Source organism: Spea bombifrons, chromosome 8, assembly GCF_027358695.1.
Source record: "Spea bombifrons isolate aSpeBom1 chromosome 8, aSpeBom1.2.pri, whole genome shotgun sequence".
NCBI lineage: Eukaryota > Metazoa > Chordata > Amphibia > Anura > Pelobatidae > Spea > Spea bombifrons.
Genome location: NC_071094.1, coordinates 40,288,497 through 40,313,721, shown reverse-complemented (window position 1 = coordinate 40,313,721; position 25,225 = coordinate 40,288,497). Strand labels below are relative to the sequence as shown.

At 40.2% G+C, this 25,225-nt stretch overlaps 1 protein-coding gene across 1 annotated transcript in view; it reads left to right on the top strand.

Moving 5' to 3' along the window:
• LOC128502597 (connector enhancer of kinase suppressor of ras 2-like) overlaps window positions 1–25,225 on the top strand; it is a 162,232-nt gene that overhangs the window by 121,507 nt on the left and 15,500 nt on the right. The window contains exons 9-15 of the mRNA XM_053472436.1: window positions 4,162–4,308; window positions 6,486–6,619; window positions 6,825–7,036; window positions 9,417–9,503; window positions 9,845–9,849; window positions 9,980–10,219; window positions 25,108–25,156. Of these exons, the coding sequence (XP_053328411.1) occupies window positions 4,162–4,308; window positions 6,486–6,619; window positions 6,825–7,036; window positions 9,417–9,503; window positions 9,845–9,849; window positions 9,980–10,219; window positions 25,108–25,156 (874 nt within the window). The remainder of the gene's footprint in view (window positions 1–4,161; window positions 4,309–6,485; window positions 6,620–6,824; window positions 7,037–9,416; window positions 9,504–9,844; window positions 9,850–9,979; window positions 10,220–25,107; window positions 25,157–25,225) is intronic.

The following is a 25,225-nucleotide window of genomic DNA, read 5'->3' as shown; positions in this document are numbered from 1 at the left end:
AGGGGCTCTATAGACTATACATTTTCTTCTCTTGGATAATTTTGTTTTGATGGATCTTTTCTGATTTCTGCCTTCACTACTGATGTGTTATTAAATATATTTTTGACACCATGCCGTTCATCAAGAGAAAAACAAAGGCTTTATTTACGAAAGCAGGCGTTTGCAGGAGAACTGACCCTCCATAGTTCATTCGGTGAGACTTTACTTATAGACCCTTGCGGCCAGACAAAAACACAGCAAGCGTGGTTGGCATCTTGGCAAATACACCTATAGATTTAGAATCTGGTTACTATTTATAAAATCTCGATGGACACCTCACATTTTATTTCGCAACCAGCCATCTATAAAGAATAAAGGAGACAGCCGTTTGTGCTATACAACAGGATTATTGCATTAGCAAATATCACTGAGCATCTAATTACACTGTTTTCCTACAAAATTAATCTCTTCTCATAGCACACAAAATATCGTAGGATTATTTATTAACTTCTTGACCAAAGTTTTTTTTTGAAGCAAACAAAATTGAGTTTGTAACTTTTTTTTACAGAGCCCTACTAGGCAATATAAATATAAAGTATCATAAGATGAATTTGGACTGTAAGCCTCCAGACATTTCTAAACTCTAACGGGCCCAACGTCCCTTCTAAGGCTTTGTCGATATATTCAGCTATGGTTGAAAAGCCACCCTAGAACTTGGTATCTTGTATTTCATTCTATTTTAGAACACACTGTGTGGAAATGGTTGTGCATCAATAGACAGAGGAAGAGAACATTGCATTCTGTGATAGCATCACCTGTTCTCAATGGTTAGATGGCAGGTGACGGAGCCCCAGGCATATTTATATATTGCCTCCTAAAATCAGTTGAGATACCCTCTACTCGTCTTGTGATGGACATTCTACGAGAAACGCCGTTATAAGGCACAAGGCAAATCTAAGAACTTTGCTGAGTTAGAGATGCTCGATCACTCTTTCACGGAAGACTACATCATGGGATTCAGCCGAGGTGGGCAGAAGGTCAGTGAGATGTGACTGCCAAACCATAAGTTCTCAATGGCAAGTCGAACCATGTAGATGTGGAAATCCAAATGGAACACCTATTTGGACGAGAGCACAAAGATTTACCATTCAGGACAAATTAGAAGAATTAATGGTCACAATACTATAAAAATGGCACAAAGCTTGGAAGACTAATGGGCTGCCTTTACTAGGATCTGCGCCAGCATTATTCACTGCATGGATCATGATCATAAGTCCTATTCGTCTTGAAGTTCCTGAGATTTGGGACATTTCACTGGAGGCATCAGTCGGTCTGATCAACATTATTTAGTGTCGCTGGACAATTATGATCTCACAACATGGGTGTTATAGATAGACAGATGGATAGTCCACTTTTAGCAATGATTGCACATTTATTAAATGGTCCCCTTTAGCATTGACCCTCTATTTAGGATATGTTATGTTTCTAGAATATTATTATTTTTAAAAAAAATGCTGGTTAGGGACCACCGAGAGCTCATTCCCCAACTCCCCAAGTTTTCCCCCATCAAAAAAACATCCAAACCGTTGCTCCAAAAGAGAAAAAGCCTTTCATGTTATATGCCGCATGTATTATTGTTTCTAGGAAAAGTCTGCCTGTCATAGATCTTCCTACAGCTTCTTGCATATCATTTTTTTTTTACTTTGAAGTGTGTGCGCTAATTATTTTCTTCCTCTCTTTGCCGAAGCAGCTCTGGGTTATCCTGATTACATACACCCCGTATCTCGGATGTTTATGACATTCTGTCTTCCACGGGGCTCTTCTTCATCTTTAGCTGCTAAGATGATTCGTGTTCTAAAAAAATAAATAAATGCCACATATTGAAATTTTGCTAAATAAAGACTTTTTTTTGTAAAGTCGACTGTGATTTTCTCCAATTCCTACATCTTTTTGTTTTTTTCATTGAGAAATAGTTTATTCCAATTAAAGTTACTGTCTCAGATAAAAAATAAGATATCAATAAGAAGGGGAGTGGAACTAGTCCTCTTCCTCTAGTCTATCCATAAAAGAGATGCCCTTTAGTGAGTTCATTCTAGCGCCTATACACCAGCACATTTTCCTTCTCATTCTTTACATATTTAGTGTTGTGGGCTGCTTTCTCATCCCACCATCCTGTTTCCAGCAGAGAAAGTTATAAAGTGACGTTTATCATTTTAAACCCCTGGCAAACATGGGCCATTTCAATAATTCTTGACGTCCAGACATCCACGTTAAGTAGCAAGGACCTTCTACTGTTCCAGGAAACAGAGTTGAGAACCTATTATTAAAATGTAAAAGAGGGTGTTCTTTAGCTATATGAATCTGCCCATATCCATGTAAAAAAAACAAATACATATAGTAGCCGTCGGCCAAAAGAAAAGATGCTATAACCATCACTCCGTTTTCTGTTTTCTCTGGCTTTATGTTTATACTTTGTGTTTAATACTGAATTAATCATGAAGTATCAATTCTCAGTGCTCCTGGGAACATTTGCTTTGTTCCATGGTTGCATTCTATAGATTGTTCTAATATCTCATTCTAACCATTTTTTATTACTAGTATAAGATTCAAAAGACCACCCTCCTTTCCCTCACACCACTAACCCTAGGCTCACCCCCGACATAACACTCACCCACATATTCTATCACCATATGCTGACACACACACACACAGTTATGCTAACACCATACAATAACCAGTGCACACACATGCTAACACACACATAGTGACACCAAACACTAACACACACTCACTATTGAAAGTCTGTCGAGGAAGGGACTTCAGCTCAGCTGCGGTGTTTGGGCAGGGAAAGTCAGCCAAAATATCACCAACTGACAACAATGGCGGCCTCCGTGTCTATTGAATCAAATGAGATAAAACCAGGTGGTTGTGAAGACCCACTTTACTGTGTACAGCGCTGGGTTTTACGCTCAAGGAGATAAAATACGTTTATCCATGGGATCTCACCTTTAAGATGTCTCGGAATTGTTTATAATAAGCTCATCCCGCCATTGTATGCATGTTTATTCTGGTAACAACTGTTTCAACGCTTGAAACAAAAGATAAACTCCAGGAACGATAACAGTTATTTACTGCTTCCAAAACACTAATTTAAAAGCCTGAGAATAAATGTTAGCTCATTTTTAATTAAAGCTAAGATCTCCCTTTTTACAAGAACTTGACAATATTACGAGATGCATTTGCAGCTACAATGGAAATAAGATAATGCATGAATTTAGGATTATTGTTGAGCTGTAAATTTGTACAGCATTTGTACTGGAAACGGGTGCTGGGAGCATTATTAAAAGTGATAATTCACCCTGGCTACAGACCAGCTAAATTCCCAGATCTGCTGCGGGTGATGTTCGGTACTGAGATTGTTTCTCTTTGTCTCCCGTGGTGTTTTCTCGTTTTCTTCAATGTGGCTCAATTACCGGTATCGAGAGATGTGACTTCCCAGAGCTCTAGGCGCTTTTCCTCTTGTTGGAGACTGTTGTGGGGTGAACCTAGCCCCAGCATGTCTTATGTGAGAAAGAACAGGGGTGGGATCAGGGCAAAGTGGGCAGGGAGTGGGCGGAACGTGGGTGGAGAGTTTGTGTGGCCACATTCCACTCCACCTCCCAGAGATAGAAGAATTGTCCTGTAGACCTGGTGATGCGCGGCTTCACCCGGAGACTCCAGATAAAACCTGAGAGTTCCCAGGAATGCTTTTCTAATGATGGTGGTGGGCTGTCACTTTGCTTATATCTCGTCTGCCAAACAGTTTGAACACCGTTGCGCAATATGTTGCTGTCACCTATGCATTCGAAACATACCCATGGACTGCCGTTCGACAAAACATTAACTGCATGCCAGCAAATTAACAGATCTGCCATTTTCTTATTTACTTGGAGTTTGATCACATACAAACAAACATTGAAACATTACAGTTTCTATGACAACAACCTATCAGTGTCTGCATTTGTGTGATGTGTCAAGTTCCCAGCCGAAATATAAAATAAGTATCTTCTAAAGGTTCTAGGCATTCTTTAGTAGTATAGGTGATTTTTTTCAATGCCGTTAATATTTAATAAAGTGTTAAATTCAGCACAGGAAGTGGGACAGCACCTTTAAAGTCAAGATTAATCTTCCTGTCTCTTACAGGTCGGTTGGCAGCTGAAGAACTTGGTAAATGCTTTGCGAGAAGATCCCAGTGGGGTCATTCTAACGTTGAAGAAAAGACCCCAGAACACACTGGCATCTGCTCCGGCCCTTCTAAAGAACGTGAGATGGAAGCCTCTTGCACTACAGGTACTCGCACCTTAGTTCTACCATTAAACCACATGCCCAGTCCAACCCACCGATAACTTTTTCTCATCTACAGTTTACCTTGTTAGACACACAGCTTGTGGATATCTATACCATTTACCACCTGAACATCACGATCATTGGCAGCGCATCTCTGTCTTCTCCTCAATCTTTATTGCTTCCTTCTTCAGGACAGGTATCCACTATACAGGGCTTCCCCTGCCCCGGGGTCCATGGAGTATCTCTCTCCCTAACTGGACTCTCAGAGTTGCCCCTTGCTCTGCTTCGTTAGGAGTAACTTATTGCCACACTTGGGACGCAAGATGGGCATCCTTCAAAACATGGCCCAGAAGACAGGCAGTCACAACATTTAAATTTTGAATGCCCTTAAAATGTGTTTTTTTAGGGTCTTCTGCAAAAAATGTATATTTAGACCCTCAGTGTATATTTAGACCCACAAGAACCTCAACTTGTGCCATTTAGCCAATTAAACTATGCTTTATATAAGCACAGCCATTGTTGCAGGGAACCCACCATGAACAGTTAATTGTTGATCCAAAATGTTTAGACTCAGAGTTTGGTGAATAAAGCCTTTTAGGGTAATAGAATGTTTGCTGCAAAATCTAAAATATTCTAGAGATGTTTCCTGGTGGCCGCTCAACAATTGCTGAAATATGTCTCCCGTGACTCTCAGCTCACATGGTCCATGCCAGCCGAGGATTGTGGGGTGTTTTATTCTACATCGACAAAAGAACAACCTTAGTTTCTAAAGAATGAAATGTATGATGTAGCAGCGGAGGACGAATGCCCTCCCTGCACTGACATTTCAAATTATAACAAAAGTTACAAAGAAGCAGAAAGGCAGATGGCATGGCAATGCCGAGGCTCCATTAATTATTCATTTTCAGAACCTTATATGTGTTTTGTTTCTTGTTGCTTTTTCACCGCATGACGCCCAAGATTAATCTTTCATTCTCGCAGAATCCAGGACACTGTTCACAGTTTGGCAACCTAAACATATCAAATATCTATATTTAGCCTTGTATTACGAACCTTTTTTAAAATATATATACCGTATTGGCTCGAATATAGGCCGCACTTTTTTCCCCCACTTTAAGACTTTAAAGTGGGGGTGCGGCCTATATTCGGGGTCTAGCGCCCGACGCCCGGGACATGCAGTCCCGGGCGCCGGGCAGGCAGCGGGGTTAGGATACAGATCTCCCGCAGCGGTGCAGGGGACCTGCATCCTACTCCCCGATACGCTCAGACAGCCTCCCCTGCCAGCACTTCCCACGGGGGGGGGTGCCGGCACGGGAGGTTGTCTAAGCGCATCGTGCGGATGCGTTTTACCTCTGCACCCCCCCGGACTTACCGGTACTCCCGGGTGTCTTGCGGGGTCGGCGGGGGACATCTACGCAATACAACTTCCGGTGCCGACACCGGAAGTTGTATTGCGTAGATGTCCCCCGCCGACCCCGCAAGACATCCGGGAGTCTGCTCCGGTAAGTTGAGGGGGGGGCAGTGGCAGCGGATCTCGGGGAGGGAGGGCAGTGGCAGCGGATCTCGGGGAGGGAGGGCAGTGGCAGCGGATCTCGGGGAGGGAGGGCAGTGGCAGCGGATCTCGGGGAGGGAGGGCAGTGGCAGCGGATCTCGGGGAGGGAGGACAGTGGCAGCGGATCTCGGGGAGGGAGGACAGTGGCAGCGGATCTCGGGGAGGGAGGACAGTGGTAGCGTATCTCGGGGAGGGAGGACAGTGGTAGCATATCTCGGGGGGGGGAAGAGTGGCAGCATGTTTTTTTGGTGCTTTTTTAAAGAAAAAAACTTTTTCTTTAAAAAAGCACCAAACTTTTAGGGTGCGGCCTATATACGGGGGCGGCCTATATCCGAGCCAATACGGTATATTTCAGATGCTTCAGTGAAAATTGGAGAGGATTAACCGACCGAAATGAGTTTCTAAATATCTAGACAGGGGCGATTCTATGACGAGGAATACAGTTACACATTGTTTCTTTATAACATAGAAATGATGTCATGGAATTAAGCTTCTATTGGATCATGTAACAATGACAATGTAATTAAAGTGGATGATCTACAACTCTTACATTTATATTAAAGGACACCATGGTCATGACCTAGCTCTACAAGATGACCAAACTATGTACATTTCATTGTTTTCACAGCCTGTGATTCCCACCAGTCCAACGAGCGGCAATACAACACCTACCGGCACAATAGGCATGTCCGGCAAAGTCGACGGGTCAGGTCTTCATGATGTCTTCATCCTTTCTCCTGTCTCAGGACTTTATGGCCCAAGGTAAATGTCTTGATTTGTGGAATTAAAAAAAAAAAAAAAACACTAGTGGTTTCTAGATTTTAAAATGTGAGCATCTAGGTGGCATCTAGCAACTTGTCCAAAGCCAATATAGATAATCCAGACATAATGGTGAATTAAAAAAAAACTATTAAAAAAACACAATCTGGTGCAAAATATAGTTGTTATTTCTATTTCTTGCTTGTAGGGATGAAGTTGGAATTGTATCCTGCGATGACATCAATAAATATGGAGTTGGGAAGTCGGGAATGAAAGGCTCTGAATCCCCCAGTTATTTCTTAGAGCACGAGAGTGGCAAATATTACACTTTAATTGAAGGCGAGGGGCACCAAGTTGGCTCAGAATATGAACGAGGACGATCTACAGGGGTGCGGAGAAGAGAAAGGACTCCGACGCACGGTATGAACTCTCGTCTTACGTTGGCTATATTATTTACTAATACCAAAATTATACTGTGGTTAGATACCGACAATGTGAAAATGAAATCAAAAGTGTGTTACCATCTTTTCAAAAGTACAATAAATGCCTGAAAACTCTAAAAAAATATTTAAACACGGCTTTCTACCAAGGAGGGAAGAAAACCTATAAGTCTGTGCCCTTCTACATTTCAGCCAATTCTCTTTTTTTTCATTATTACTCTCATTAATGTATTCTTTTGCTTCAGGTCGTCCAATTTCTTAGAATTTTCTTAGATTTCACTCTTTACCGCTGCCCCTCGTTGCTTTCCAACATCTTCGTATTGACCTGGAGGTTCATTGAACAAAAGTCCAGGGATGGTCAATTCCACCTTTTTTGCCCCGTCCTCCGCATATCACACTTAGTATTTTCATTCCTGCGATGATTTTAAATGTCTTATGATAAGAGTTAAAACGTCTGTCTTTAGGATACCTTCTATATTTGGGGAATTTAACCATCGTCTTTTTTTAATGCATAAAATCATCGACTTCTCTTTTCCCATTTGTAAAAAATGTGCAAAATTAGAATAGCAATATCAGGCAAAAAGGCAGAGGATCTGAAACACAGATGAGACGTGCAAGCTACCAACTGCTGCAGGCCGTCGGTAAATTAAATTACTAGCAAAAAAAATATGTGATAGAATCCACTGTTTTTTGGATGCAGAAGATGCTGCTGCCATATTATAAAAAAGTGGCAAGCTGTGACCTTTCACGCAGCCGTTGGAGAATTCCTGCGGTGGAATCGGGCTGATTATATTACTGGAATCATTAAGTGCATAATGCTTATGATGTCGGGGAACGCGATGCATTCTGCAGCACACAGCTGCTTAACCTCGTGGACCTTGTTTAGACTCACACAACTGTTTTAATTAGGCAGGGCTCCGCACGCATTTAGCAGAAGCCCGAGGACGGCATTTATGCCGCAATGTACTCCAACTCTCAGAATCTTAAGATTGTATGTCGTTTTATGGTCTTGCACTTGTATAACCGAGTTTATACATCCCGCGTACTGCAGGAGGCAGCTCTTGACATAGGTTGGTTGACAACATGTGACGTGTTCATTTATCCCACAAATAGGGGGCAAAACCCCCATGAAAAGCAGCCACACAATCTGCGGGTTACGTATACTGAGAGTTGTAGCGCATTGTCCTTGAAAAACAAAATGGCGGATGTGGTCTAGGCATTGGGCAGCAAGTCTAGGGGCTGACAGCCTCTCTGCCATAAAACCGGGGGCCAATTGTCATATTGGATGACCAGACGCCTTTCAAACATGCGCAACGTGACAAGTTGGCCCAATGACAACCCTACAGCCTGTCCTCTTGCTTCAGGGCCCTGCCGTAGCGTTTAGTTGCCCTTGTTAGTTTTATTGAGAGACGCGTTCCACTTAAATCCACTACACCTACAGTAAATCTGGAGGAATTAAATATCGTACAATACAAATCCTTCAAGGAAGAAGGCAAAGTGCTTGGATTATGCGTTTAGCCGATGACTATTTTCTTTGTTGCGCAACGCCGTTGAGTCAATAAAGTCTCTGTTGAGAATTTGTTGTGAAGATCTCTCTAGAAGGACTATTTAGATACAACGCCGACTGTTTAATGTAACAAACGATATTTTTGTTATAATGTAACGAAAATAATACATAAAACCGTGAAGCCGGGAGTATATTTCTGTGCTGTGAGTCGGGCGCGTGTGCACAATGACAAGGTCATAGACGCTATTTCATGTCATAGGCTGAGCTGTTTGGGTTCTTCAATCACCACTGAAAATGTCAGATGTTAAAACATCAATGAAAATAGAAAATAAATATAATAAATAAATAAAGTGTGTTTTCTGCAGCAGACTTGTTCTTTAGAATATGCAGGCCACTGCTCTATTAAAGTATTTTTTTTTTTCATGTTTTCTTGGTTCCGGTAGATTGTAAGTTCTCCTGACAAGGGCCTTCCATTGTTTTTAATTGAAGCCCCAAGGTCAGTGCTTCAATGTGAAACCAGGGGTGCTGTTTGTTAGGGGCCCACTGGGCATTTGCCCAATGTGCCAGATGGCCAGTCTGTGCCCGAGGGTGGGAGACCCTGTGGTTTTTCACTTTATGAGATCGGTTGCTGGAAGTTTTTACCAAGTTCATTTATGTCAACACACCCCTTATGTAATGTATGCACTTATGCTGAAAAACGAGACTTTCTGTATTTTATATGTAGAAGGACATCATTCATGAACAGACATTTTCATGTAAACCAGAAGTATGAATTATCTTTATCTAGTAGACTGTCTTCTCTTTTAAGTGTTATATATTCTATATATTAACCAAGACGTTGGTGTCTCTCCAGGTGACCTGAGACCGGTGTCTATGCCTGCGGAATACAGCTGGGTTGGAGAATCTAAGGAGCCAAATATGTATAAACGAGGGAGCAGAGGTGAGTACGGACGCTTAACATCAATTGAAATAACTGTGTCCGCGTTAAGTTGGACCGAACCATCTTTTTCCATATACATTGAATATCTCCTGTAAACAGTTTAGACTTCTACAACAACGTAATGTTTCCTTTTGAACACAAAAACATTGTAACTAAATCTAGTTCTAATTAGATTAGAGTCTATGTTTTAATGGCTCTTCTAAGATCTTCACGCATCTTTAGATACGATCTCACAGAGAGGACGATTTTGAATCAGAAGGAAATCAGGTTTCCTTTTTATTGTTCCACCTGTTTGTATAACCCGTGGGCCGTACGAAAAGGTTATAGGATGTTGTGAATAGCTGAAGTTTTATTGTAAAGAACCAGCAGCTGGTTTCATAACGCAGCAGAGAAACCACCTCAGATCTCCTCTTACCTTCTACTTATCTTTCTTTCTTTTTTTTTGTGTTTTCTCCCCTCCGACCACTGACTCTGAGAACTCTCTCTTGCGTTACTTGAGCGATGAAAAGATCCTAGTGATACAGGAGGAACCTGTCAATCAGAAGGACAACAAAAGGGACACAGGACGCAGGTCGAAGAAAAAAAGCAAAAATCCAGGCAGCCCAAGTTACCCCATCAGTCCATCAATGTTAACCTCCTCCGGTCGGCTAGATCCGGCTCAACAAGATGCCTTGACATTTTCACTGGCTGAAAGCAACACTGTCCCGCTGTACCATGTAAGTATACACCCGTGTTGTTATTCCGTGTTCTTTTTCCTCTACACTGTTTGTACAGTATAGGCAGAAGATGGCATTATCATTGATTAAGATGCCACAATGTTACACGGGTGAAAACAGACAAGAAGACGTGCTGGGTCAAGGAGCAGCTGGGGAGTAAAGCCCTTACATGAGCAGTTGTAGACATACTGGAATGAGTTAAGGTGTGTCGAGATGCAGTTGGGCAGCCAGCAATAGGTGAAGTTAGAAGGTAGAACATAATGGTGGCACAATGGGTAACAGTGGTGCTATAGCAACAATGAAATAAGTAGTTCCTCGGACCGTTCCACTTTTACCCTGCAGAACCAGAATGGGATTGTTTGGCGATGACTGGGATTTGTAGGAGACCTTGGATTTATTGAATGCCTAAACTGTAGTGAACAAGGGTAGAGTCTGATGTTGGCTTTTTGGGGGTCTGTTTACAATGTATGTACAAGTAGCCTTAGTAACTATATGTAAGTCTACTTTTAACCCTTGTGAGCGCCAATTATATATGCATTTGACATTCAGACATTTAAATATAAGTATGTCAAATAATACCATTAGGGGGTTTTGTATAAAAAAAATTGAAACCTTCCATTGGTTGCCTTGGAGAAAGACCACTTTTGAAACGTTGTACCTGTATTTCAGCACAAAACTTCATTTATGGCAATAGTTTAGATCCCCAATTATCCTGTGATGTATATTGCAGTTTTTTTTTAACACTGATGCAGGCAATAATTGTAAAGGGATTTTTTTTCCCAATCTGACACCCTGTGTTTTAACGCCGTGTTCTGTTACTTATGTCATCATTCCGCTGGAGGTAGTGTTAGCTACTTAACTAACAGACTGAGGTTTTAATTAATCACATCTTATATACTGCACGTGTACAACAAAAATATTATTATTTGGGGTGCATTTGTATAAAGGTTGGATAATGTAGGAAATGTGACAAATCAAACAGAAAAAAAGTATTAGGAATAATATATAAATATAAATAAATAATTTTTCTCACATTCCTTGAGATTGTTATGATTAAATAGTAGATTGTCCTCCCTCACCCCAGGCCCGCTACTCTAGGGGGTCCAAGCAGCCCCTATGACCGCCCAGGTAACATCTGCAGTTAACGATACGGAGATGTAAAGATCATCCAATTTGCTGATTACTCACGCTCTCTTCCTGCACGCTGTCTGATCCATGCAGGAAGTTACATCACATCCATTTCCTGCATGCTGGATCAGTCTCCATGGAGGGAGAAAGACACAGGCAAGCTGTGTGGGGGCTAAGATGGCACAGAGAAGCTGTTTGGGGACAAAGTTGACAGTGAGAAACTGGTGGCAAAGTTGGCATCGTGGGACATACTTCATGGAGCCTGGGACAATTTTTGCACCATGGCCTTGTTCCTTCTAGTTAAGCACCTGCCCCCCCCCCATTGTAATGCCCTCCCCTGCCCAGCTCTGCCTCACTCCTTGATTTTGGCCTTCTCCGTCTCGAGGGGAGGCTTAGTCCTCTTACCTTCCAAAATTCTCAACCTGGAATGTACTTGTGGTAACCAAGGCTAGATTAAGGTGCTTGGGGACCTGGAACACTTATATAAAGAGGGCCACTCTTTTCTTGCGCCCAACTATTTTTCCAGATCAACATGAAATAATATATAATATAAAATAAAACAAAAAAATAGTTTATTGTAGATTCCTCTACATTCCTTCATGATATCGCACCCTATTCATATTAATCAACACATTATGTGCCAACCATGTTTACTCTAGTATGTGAACTGAGCATGTGCAGCCAATGAAGTGCCAGTCTCTTGGAGAGGACTGTTGGCAAGTATCACATAACTCATCAAAACTGTCCCATTTGTTTCAGGACAAGTGGCAAAAAATATAATATATAATCAGATCAATATAGAGTAGGAATGCATCAGCTCCAGACTGTGAGAATCTGCCCCTTCACCCTGAGACCCTGAGATCAGGAGCAAAAACCCTGAGAGCTCCAATGCATGATGGGTAACCCCATACTTTGTACATGAATCCATACTTTGTACATGTAGGCGAAAATTCTGTAATTACTCATTTACCACAAATCTGCTTATTTTAACCTTACTCCCACTTAGAAAAGTATGTGGGCATCAGCCCCGCACACGATACCGCATGAGGGGAAACAGGATGGTATCTGAGCGCAGTCACCCACCTTCAGATAAACACTTTATCACGGGGTTAAAAGACACAAAGGAAAATATACTCCTGCATCGCGCTTCGGCGTGTTGTGTGAAAGACGTGTGAGTATCAATGTAACACCTGCTCTCAAACCCTGCTTCCGTGGCTTTGCTGTTAGTTTAGATAAAGTTCTCTGATGGACTGAACTGCCGTATCTGGGGCTTTAGCAACAATCCACACACCGGCCCATAATTCATTCATATTTCTTCCTCCTTTCTTACTTTTTTATATTTCTTTTGTATTGTATACTTTACTGACAGGGTGGTAGGTAAGTGGAATAGCCTCCAGGCAGAAGTGGTAGAGGCTAATACAGTGAGGGGCATTTAACATGCATGGGATAGACATACGGCTCCTGAATCTAAGACGAGACCAACGTTGTTACTTCAGGAGCTACGGGCAGACAGGGGGGCCGAGTGTTTCTTATCTGCTGTCTAAGTCTCGATGCATATTATCCAGATTATTGTAGCCATGAAAGGTAGAAAATAGTCATTTAAAGGGGACACCATAATTTGCGTTAAAATAAATATGATGGTGGCGTGTCCCTTTAAATGAATGTTATTACGCATGCCACGTATGTATCCAGATACATCCATCACATACTTCTCTACAAAGTGCTGTCACTCAGAAGAAATCATTACCCGTGAGTGACAACATGAAGAAATTATTTCCGCCAGAATGTAACCATCCCGCTGTGTTTCCTTTTTTGTTGCCTTTGACACCTCACAGCCGGCTTCGTGGTAAATTACTGTTTTCATCACTGGCCGTCGAGAGACGCAGGTAGCCAGATCAGGCATCCACTAATGTACAGCAGCACGCGGCGCGCGGAGCGTACAACACGTAAGATGGGGGAGAAAAAAAGCTATATATTTCATTTTAAATTGGAAACTTCTCCGGCTAAACGTTGATTATATGCTGCTTTAGAAACTGCACAGGAAACACCGTTTTCACTAAACAACAAAATAAGTGTTATTTAAGCTTTTCATAGTCTCTGCTTCTTGCAAAAAAAAGAGCTAAATTGTGGCGTCGAAGCTCAAAGGAAAAAAAAACACAGCCAGTTGTGATGTTTTTTCCAGGGGCACAAAGATGATAAACCCCAAAGAGGATCTCCCACCAAATATGTTTTATTAGTAATAGTCAGGTTTAATTAAAGTATCAAAAATATTGTGTCGACACTCTTACACCATCCTCTGACACACACTCATGCTAACACCATATACTAGCACCCACACACACTAAAACCAAACACTAACACACACGCATGCTAAAACACTAACATACACACGCATTTTAACATCATATATTGACACACACCATACAGTAACACACACACATGATAACACACATATCGTAGCATGGTACACACTCACACACATGCTAACACCATATACTAACACCGCACATGCCCACTATTGTGCCATACACTAATACATACTCAAAAGTACACATACTCACTCTCCAATACTTACAGTAAGACACACACTCACTTACTGCAACACTGCCCACTTACACATACATCCACAAACACGCTCTCACTCTTGTCATCTCCCATCATCAATACAGCTTGCCAGCTTCAATTCCCCTCCCCATAGTACATAGGTAGTGTGTGGAGATTTCTCGAATGTCATGTCACAGATCTAGCCATACATCACACGGGGGCCAACTCATTCCTTTTGTGTTGGGCAGCAACCCTTCATCACTAATAGTCGACGCCTTGACATTGTAACCCAATCAAATAAAACATACATATGTACGTACATAAAAAAGAATTGTATCCACTGGGTGTTTATACCTCTTTTACGGATTAAATAACAAGCGGAATACTGTAAATAGATCTTCTTTCTCCAAGCACTCGCTTCCTGTCTGTCTTCTAGATCCGGTTACAGAGATAAAATTGGCATCCGCTGCCTTCCTGTCATCGCCCCGTAGAATCACTGACTCATTGCCCACATTAAAAAAAGGAAGTGAAACCTCATTAATGAATATCGACCGCTTCTAACCATTAGCAAACCTTTGTCCTTGGAGGGCTTGAGCCCTCGTAAATAAACACTCAGCTCTTTCTCAAAATTCTTTGACGGCCACTTTTGTCCGAGGTCCGAGACAAAGTAGTGGAGTGTATATCATAGACAATTAAATACAAGGTCCCAAAAGGTCTTGGACCTCCCAACGAATCTGGGTCCTTCTGGAAAAGTCAAACGTAGCGCAGAATGGTTTAGGGACTAGTTAAAAAAAATAAAATCATATTTCAGATAATGGAGAAAATATTGAATTTTAACCTCTACATTCCGTCCACGCCATTGTCACGTATTGGGTGAGTACATGAAGTATGACTTCAGAAAGCAGACTAGCTCCCCGGTTCTGAGAATTTATCTGCTTAGAGACCGACTTCACTTTGATTAGATTTTTAAAAGCTTCTAGAGGTCGATGGAAAAAGTCCCATTAACCTGAATAGTTCTCTGTTCATCTTGCTTTGGTCAGCTGTATCGAGGCACTTTGATTACCGGGTTTTGCGTAAGATAAAGTGTAGGTCAGAGAAAGGCCCACCAATTCTTTTTTTTTATTATTGTGCCCTTTCCTAAGTTTTATTAACTAATTAAATTGATTTTGTAGGACTTCACATCATCAGCTGCCCCAAAAATGCCATATTTGATTGATACCTTCCATAATGGATGTTTAGATATTTTTGCAAAATTATTTTTATTATTTCTGCTGGGTTTTTTTTAACCGATTCCAGGATATTTTACTTAACCCAGGAAACATTTATTACATGGCTTTGGAATGGCAACGTCAACAATGTAACTTACTGTATAATCATTTAGAGTCTACGTTCCGCGTGAAGGTCAGAACCATAAGCTGATCTAAGATGAGTTCGCTACAAATGAAAAACCCGCACGCCACTATTATAGCCGCTTTATATTTCTCCAAGATGATATATTCTTTTATGGCCAGCATTGACCCAAGTGACAACATTTTAAGGTTTCACTAAAATAGACTTACCTGCTACTAAAATGCTGAGACTCTTGGAACTAAACTCTACAAATACGATGTCTTTAGGCTTGATACCCCTACAGAACCGTGTGCAGAATCTGAGACTCTTACTAGTTCCTAGTTTTTTTTAGTGTTACATTTTTTATTTTTATTTTAAATTGTGTGTTCTGGAGCCGTAGAATAACAGCGACCAATGGCCATGCACATCAGAGGCGTTAGGCCAACAGAGCAATAGATGAAGGTATTCATCTACTAAATAACTCAACCTCGTTCACACCCTAGTCTTGTTGGTTTTAAAGCTTTGCCTTAAAGCCTGTTTTCCAAAGGGGCATTTATTCTGTCACTAAGACCCAGTCATTTCCAAGAGACCGTATCGGCCCCTTTTGACCACTCTCTGTTAAAACGAAGATAATATGGCGAAGCAAAAGTTGGAATAACTTTAGAATGTTTAAGTACCACGCTGGCCGTGTAGATGAAACCACCAAGAGGAAAGAGCTTAGAGTTTGACTTTATTACACCTTAGTAAACGGAATCGGATGACGACCCTTTTACACTTATTAGTGATTTTCGCTGACCTGAGTTGGAGCTTGGAGTTGGAGATTGGAGTTGGAGCTTGGAGTTGGAGCTTGGAGTTGGAGTTGGAGCTTGGAGTTGGAGCTTGGAGTTGGAGCTTGGAGTTGGAGCTTGGAGTTGGTGCTTGGAGTTGGAGCTTGGAGTTGGAGCTTGGAGTTGGAGCTTGGAGTTAGAGCTTGGAGTTGGAGCTTGGAGTTGGAGTTGGAGCTTGGAGTTGGAGCTTGTGTATATGGGTTTAGAGCTGACTTAAACCATTGAGGTTTTGTTGATGGCTTTGATGAGCCCTTTTGTTTATCCATTTTGTTTTCTCATTTTCTAGAATTTTTATCACATTCTAATTGCTCGCTTTCTTTTTCACAGAGAGCTGGAGACACAATCGGGGGAGACAATGAAAGGTAACTTATCCTTTTTTTGTGTGACATATTATAGAGTATTTCCTGAAATCGAGATGTACTAAGCTGGCATGTAAATGCCAAACACTCTATGAGAAAGAATCATTTTAGGACATATCACGTTGCAGTAGTAATGCACATTATTGATTTTATTTTTACACGAATAAAAGCTGAAGGACGGATCTGAACAACAGATGATATCATGATATCAAGATGTAACTGCAGCTCTTTCTGAATCATGTACGACGCAGGTTTTTATATGTATAATATGTCATAACGGTGGCTTCCAGGACTTGGCCTGTCCCATGGGAGACCTCGAGCATTTCTTGAGGGCAAAGCCAAAATCAAGGTGATCGCTGGAAACAGTCTATTCTGTCTCTTTAGTTATACTTTTGTTCTTTCTCCTAGCACATTTATTTCCTCCCCATTTGCTACTTATTAAGCCCTTTCTATTTTTTTTTATTTTTAGAAAATATGAAAAAAATCCTTCAAATTGTATTACTACCCAAACCATTTTCTGTTCTATTCCTATTAATTTTTACTTATTATTTATGAAGAAACATCAATAAATAAGCAAACAAACAGTCCCCGGTTTTATGCCGCATGGCGGCTCTGACTTGAATCATGATCTCCATTCATTTCTTCAGCTCTGTCTTCGTCTTTCCTCAATTTATGGGTTTTACACATTTGTAGGTCTGCAAAGCCCTGCAGTGCTAATATTAGCTCGGTGTTTGGAGGAAGGCAAGTGGAAAATGTAATTTATAATTTATAAGTAATAAAGATGTAGATGGAACGTCTGCGCACAATCGATTTATCTAAGTAGGCATTAAAAAAAATGGACTGAGATTAGCAAGTAATGGCACCGAACAAAGGCACTTCTGCAAAGAAACAAAAAACCATCACCAAATTTTAAGTATTTCTTTTATTTTATATATTCATTACTTTATACATCTTGTTTATTATATAATATGCTTTCTTGTTGTAATGAATATTCTTTCCTGGCACTGGAGTCTGAGGTCTTGGTGCCCGCTAAGCATTCCACATAAAAAGTCATGGCAGCTCCAAGTTATCATTTAATTGGCTGATAAAAGTAGGGTCCCTACTTTTACACGAGAGGTAAAGGCAAAAAAGGGGCAAGGGTCCTGAAGCTTGTAGATATTTACATAATCGATAGATAAGCAGACAGGACAGTCATTAAGCTGTTCCTCTTTCACCTCCGAAGAGCATGCTTGGTCTGGCTAATGGGAGATCGAGCCTTGAGTGGTGGCTTTAAATATGACTTGTCGGGGGGGTATGTGTCAAGTTTTGCCTACTAGCACCCAGTTTTACCCCCTTCGCATCCCTTCCCATCTCTGGGAAATGCTCAGGTCTGGATAAGATCCATACTACAGAAGAAGTATTGTGGTTACTCATCGGCTTCCATGATCCTCATCCTTCTTCTCCTCATTGCATGGACCTGTCTGCCCCCCCCCCATACCAGTCATATCCCTATAAATATAGAACATTGAAATTCACTCCAACCAAAATGTGGTTATTATTTTTCTAATCTGTTTCGTGAAAATCATTTTCTGGCTGACGGGAAGAAAATATCTATTTTTAGAATGTCCAGCCATCTGTTATATAAAATATTGAGCGCATTTATAGCGGAGGAAATATTATTCCCAGGTAGTAAAAATCTAGCAAGATCCGAATTACATCATAGCTTCACCTAATTGTAGAAGGGTTGAGCGCAATGAATTCAGCATTAGAACTATTTTTTTATTATTGCTGGTGGTGATTGGGTAGGACTTTATGGTAGCTCCACCCATAATATGACTAATTTGTCAAACACCACACTGAGCTGATGCTTTACGGCAACGCTAATGAAGTCAGTTCCTCTATAGACTCTTATTAGTCAGCGTATTGGACTAAGTGATTAAGACTAAGCAATTCTATTGTTTCCCACAGGCAGTATGATAAAGAGTTGGGGTGTTTGTCTAGTAGATTGGGGGACAGATAGAGTGAGAACTCTGCGGCTGCCTGAAAACATTATATTCTGCAAAAACTAGAGCTTTTTTTAAAAGAAGAGAATAGCTAAGTATTTTTGGAACGTTTATTTTTATCTAGTGATAACAAAAAGGTGGGAGTTTTTAACAGCAGAATATAAAAAAATGAAAAAAATTACAAATGCACTAAATTATGCATTTTCCCATTTAGCGTGAAGTACTTGCAACCCTTTGGCATCATTTATACGGGCAAAACAGATTCTAAAAGTAAAAGGTTATTTTAAATGATTTATGTCATTTTAATATTTAACTTTATGCAAAATCCCAGTTTTTCCATTGAGAGGCGGGGAGGGAAGGGGGGGGAGTTTATGATTATTTTTTTTTATTTTTTTTTTCTGTAATTGTGATAAAGCACTTTTTACTATTACCGCCGCGATCTTTATTACCCGGCATGGCAAGCATACAGTATTTAAAGTTTCGCGGAGCCGCGGCTCCGGTGAGGATGATAAGCTCCGACAGTAATGTGATTAGGTTATGCTGATTGCGCAACTCGCGATGCAAATGTGTTTCATTCGGTTTCCGTTCATAAGACGGGGAAATAGAATGTAATGCGCGGTGCCTGATTTATGATGTTTGGGATTGCTAATGTTACGACTAAAGGGCATAATTAGCAGCATTTGTTTTAAATATGTTAAAAAGGTATAATAATTGCACAGTGAACGGGGCATCGTTTTCACACTTATGAAAGAGGAATAACGGAGAGTTTGAAAAACAGATTTCGCAATCAGATGAGAACAAACGGCCAGAAATAAATTGTTTCGCTTGGATATTATGGCGTGAATCTCCTTTAAAAGAAACATAGAACTTAATGGCAGATAAGATCTATTCAGCCCATCTAATCTACCCATTTACCTGATGTAAAGACTTAACCAGTCCTTTGTCTCGTCTTAGACCCAGGAGCCACATGCCGTATCTCAATCTCTCACTGTAGTAACTTTTACCACTTCTGCTGGAAGGTTATTCCATGTATCTACCACCCTCTCAGTAAAGTAAAACTCCCTGTACTCCCAAGCCGTTTATATTAGGATCCCATAGTCTTTCCTGATCATTTTTATTCTGCAAACCGCTCACCTTTCATTAAACTCCAAAAAACACACATTTATTGGGGGGGGCATCAATAATGAGGTCCTTTTTAATTATATTTTCCGATTATTAGAATTATGTATATATACAAGGCATCTTAAAGCTGCATTACCTTTTACCACTAATGCTAAAAATCTTGCCCATGCCTGAAGTATACTTTCTGCCCCAAAATGTCCTACCCTCTAGCTGAAGACATGACGGGTGCTGATACAATGTATTACGTTTATCAATTTAATTCCGTGTTTATGTTTGCAAAATGCATACAATGAAGAATATATTCCGCTGGCACTCTATGGATAGAATGTAATGTAATAACGGCATTTATGGTATCTTTTCTTTATGTTAAAGGTATACAACCTCCGCGGTGGAGCGACAAGGAAACACATCGGCGAGGAAGGTACGGCTGTGAGCGTAGAGATTTTGCAAACTATTTTCAGAATTAGGAACCAATTCAATTACTGAAATTGAATGTGCTTTGTTGTACCTTACAATGACTTAAAAAGATTTCATTAGGGCTAAAACAGCCTCTTATTACCCCAAAATAAAGCATGCGCAGCCTTTACTAAATGATCTACACGTTTCTACTCTAATTTGTAAAAAAAAAGCTACTAAATGACATCATGAATGCCTTTTAAATTCCATTCTTCGTGTTCTTGTGTGATCTAAGACCAAATTCACTTTAAATAATTCAAGGGATTTAATATTGTCTAACAATAGCGAGACAAGCCAGCTTTATGAGTAAAAGGATGCAGACCAGAGCCAAGAATTTATTTCGGTATTCTGGACTTTTCTCAAGTTACCGGCGAGTCCTCCTTGGCCCGCGCTCGGCTCCACTTTTAATATGACATTTTCTTTGTATATATATATATATATATATATATTTTTTTTTTTCTTTGTATATATATATATATATATATATATATATATATATATATATATAATTTTGACACAGTGATCTGATATATTAGCTCAAGAACTAATGCCAGATTTAAAAATCTGATCTCTGATCAAATATTTATTCCAGAAAACCAGAGGTTTATTCAGACTTTTGCAAAGGGAGTGTTTTTAGCGAAAAAGGTTCTTTACAGTAAGAACAATAAAGATGTGGAATTCACCACCAACAGAGACTGCGATATCAGATTCAAGAGATATAGAGGGATGGAAGGGGTAATAAGGCCGGGATTAGCTATGGCTCGTTGATCCAGTGAGAAATCAGAAACCATATTGGAATCAAGAAATCATTTTTCCCCGTTTTGAGGCACAATTAGAATCACAGTAGGGTGGAACCCGATGGACTTTTTTTTAACCTGTTACTATGTTACTATGTATGTGATCAAAAGTGTATCCCACACGAGAATTTTTAAGGATTGTTGCCATTGATGCCAGCTTCCGCTCCAATGGAGTAGGCCGCATCTTTCCGTCTTACCCGCAGCGTCTGAGGCTATATTTACCTTTGAGTGTTTGCATTTACTCCGAAGTATTACATTATTCGTATCATGTGTAAATGTAAAAGCGCAGAACATGTAATAAGACGGCGTAAGGGGAATAACTAAAGGAAATCTGTCACAGCAGTAAATTGCGTTCTTTCCATTGTGAGTCACAGACCGGCAGTAATGCGTTAAGTGCTATTCTGCTCCAGCGCATCTCCTGTCTCCGAAAGGAGTTCAGTCTCGCTGAAAGGTCAACCAAAGGGAACGCAAATAAAAGTATCGCATGTGTGTTACATAACACAGGACCTCATGTTCTGGAGACTCAAGGCCGGGTCCTGGAGGTGCCAAAGTTTGATATACTGACTCAAATATAAGGTTTGAGGGCCAAGTGTTAGGGAATTGACATAACATTTACAATTCACTGATATTAAATAATGTTGACAGATAAACGTAGAATTTTCTGGGACTGGTGATTTTCGTTGGCTGCCAAGCAGCTCTGAAATAATTTTGTGTTTTACGAAGCATTAGCGGTCAAGAGTAAGCGAATTCTACAAAGGGATTTGCGGCAGGGTCATATCGCGTTGATACCCGGCTGTTTTCAGAAACAGGTTCCATGGGTAGCAACTGAAAGTCTGCACTACGATTTGGGCAAGAAAATTATGGCGGAGATTTGCGTGGTCTGTGTCTGGGCACACGACGTCCGTTAATACGCAGTATAAGTGACATCGTCAAGAAGGCAGCTCTCTGAGATTGCCCCAGAGGAGATGTGAAAGTCTATTGAGTGTTACCTATCATGCCCTGGTATAGGGGGGAGTTATGTATTTCTCCAACAACTCTCTGGCAGTCAGGGCCACCCTTAGCCTGGGATAACCTGGGCTCCTGTCCCGAGTCCCACGCTGCTGCTGCTTCCCTATGTACCTGACCTCTTCAGGCGGATATGATGACAGAGTGTCACCTTTCATAGACCATGTTCACAGGGGAGAGTGGTAGACTTTATTGCCTTTTTCTTCAGGACAATGGGGTCCCACAAATTCTGAGGATAGCCCTGCCGGCAGTTCTGCCATCTCAATGCCTGTTCCTGGGCTGCCATCCCCTCCATCCTACCTCACAACTCCTACTTGGAGCAGCAAGGTGAAGATGTCTCGAGATCATAGATGACATTCCCAGACATTCTGACGAGGACCCGGTCATTTTTATCCTTAACGTTGGCTTTTCCCAACCGGGCTATGGACAATGTTCCGCTCATAACCGAGTACACTGTCAAATAAGTGATTTCCGTTTCAATGGCTGATTATCTCGTTAAACATATTTTTTCTTTTAATTCTGCGCATGAGTTTGGGTAGTAAGACATTTTCACCAGCCAAGCTACACTAATTGTAAAAGCTGGCTCTGTATTGTTTACTCCGAGGCATGTTGCGTAATTGCCACGGTTTAATCAGCATTCTTTCTAACCAAAAGTAATTATTTAATATTAATGCTGAATTCTCACTCTCTCCTGCCAGCTATATAGCTCTATAGAATATAAGGCGCCTATGTGGATTGCAGCTGTCAGATGAAGTTATTGTTATTGCAGTATCTCCGTTTTAATTTGCAAAATTGCTGGATCTAAGCAGCGAGGCCTTTTTATATTCATTAGTTTTACTGTATGTCGGAGGCCTGGTGGTTTTATGAATTAATGTTTGTATAATATATTCCATAGATTGAAATAAAGCTAAAGGCAAGCATGTATAGCTGAAACAAAATTGGAATATTAAGATTCATTCTGGTAGGATACTGGCATAGCTATGGGATCTGCGGGGACTGACTTGTATGTATATTGGATCTACATTTTAGGGCTTACGTTTCAAATAGGCTTACAAAATAGATCTTTTTTTAGATTCTGTGTAATATACTGTATCTGGAACAGGGCACCGACAGCAACACTTTGCAGATGACACAAACAGCAGATGCATTTCAACATGGAAAAATGTAAAATGATGCAGTTGGGGAAGAACACAAACAAGCAAACATGCTAATTATACATTGAATGGTTGTTAATGAGGACATCCTCTATCATCCAGGACTGCTTATTAATAATAATAAACATCCACGCAGTGCACAATTCCAGACAGTTGCTGACAAAGCAAGCAAGTTGCTATCCTGTATTAAAAAGGGGAATGAGTGTGCAGGACAAGAATTTCATATTGACTTATATATCATGTGTAAGGTTGTACCTTGAGTATTCAATACAGATTTGGGTAACAGTTCATAAAAAAAGACATTGTGGAACTAGAGAAGGTTCAAAGTTGGTCAACATTGGTCAACAAATTGTGATTGTTTACCCATTGGAAAAAGAAGATGCCTCGTCAGGGATGATTATCATATATATTAAATGATCTGGGGATCTTTTCATTCATAGAATTTTACAGACAACATACAGAAAGTTTTAAGCAAAGGAAAGAATTGTTTACAGTCAGGGCAGTTAAGATCTTGAATGCACTGCCAAGTGAAGTGGTTTTGGTAGATTCAGTTAATACCTTCGAGAAAAAGGTTGGCTGCCTTTCTAGAAGCAAATTTCTTTCCTGCTTACCTTGCGGTTGTGCGTTGTTCTAAATGAGATCTTATGATGTCATATTTTTCTGCAGTATGTGCTATTCTGGCTGATATCATATAATTAATATACTAGTCTAGGAATATCGTGTGTGTTGGGGGTTCCTGAGTTTATTAGAGGTTCGCAAATTCACAGGAGATGAGCATCAGGTTGTTAAGGATATATACAATACGGACAGGCTCATATCAGTCACCGAGAGACGGCTGGATTGCTGCAGCTTCAAGAATTTGTCTATCATAGAAAATCACTTATCCTCAAGAGGCCATGTCTACTAAGCCATGTATCTGCTGAAGGACACCTAGGAGACTGGCGTGTCAACCCTCATCTTGCTTCAACAAACACAACCTCAGGAGGATGGTGATTGACACTTCTGTTTCTCAAATGTATCCAAGAACTCTAGGTTTGTTGTGACTTTTCCAACCCCCCTGGTTTGTATGGAAGGTGTAGTAGTATCGCTAAAAATAGGCACATTTTCCAGCAACCACAACGAATTTACTCCACAAAAAAAAGCCCTTTTAAATCCGCCTAGCTCATATTTAATAACAGTCTGAAAAACAAAGTCGCTGTATTAAACACAGATGTTCTCTCACCAATAATAATCTGAACGAGTCATGTAGACTATTTTTTTATTATTTGTGTTCTATCCAAGAGGGTGAAAAGAAATCAATTTTGGAATCCAGAATGCTATTTGAACATAGTCTTTAGTACAGCCGGGGCGTGTGTAATTACTCACTATGGTAGTCCGCAGTCTTTTTTGGGTCATTTACGAAGATGGCGCTTTCCTTCCTGATAAACGACTCCATAAACGTTTTGCCATCTCCTGTCACGTTGAGAAATATGCATGTAATCATCAGGATTTGGAAGTCGGAACTGCCACTATAATTAACAATGGCTTTATTGTTTGGTGAAGGCTCTAAGATAAATCCTGTAATTAGATGCAGCGCGTGATCTAAAGCCTTGAAGGGAGTCCGTCTTCAAAAATGGCTCGGGATCATTTCGCAGAACCAGAATGGTCAATATATATTTTACCCGGAAATCTGTCAAAGTCCTGTTATACTCAGGCATTCATTTTACTCTCTGTTATGTTAAGCAAATAAACCTTAGCATTTTTATATTTTTCCTCTGAAGGCTAAATCACATGGAAAAAGTTCCCTAAAGAAAATCTGTGTGGTTTTTTTATGGCAACAACGTATCAGTGTCTACTTTTTTGTCACATGACAATTACATGTTCCCGACAAAGACATGAAAAAATAAGTATCTTACATTATCAAAGAGTTATTTCTGGGAAAGGGTATTCAGCAGCGTTAAGAATTATTTATCTAATGCTGAATTTAGTTAAAAAACTTTACATTCAGCAAAATGAACTGTACACTTACATGGTATTACATATATATATATATATATATATATATATATACTGTATAGATAATATAGACATGATTATTGTATCAGCGATAACATATCTTTGTAACGTTACCATTACACCAATAGTTTTTATTTTATCCCAATATTACAGTGTATTCTAATTCTTGACTTGTATTTTTATTGTACAGTCTTTCCATTATGCATCATTGAGGGTTAAAACCAAAAAAAGATCAAAAGGTAAGGCACTTAGTAAATATTCAAAAAGCCTAAATTACTTAATAAACTTTGTAGTAATACATGATCAAC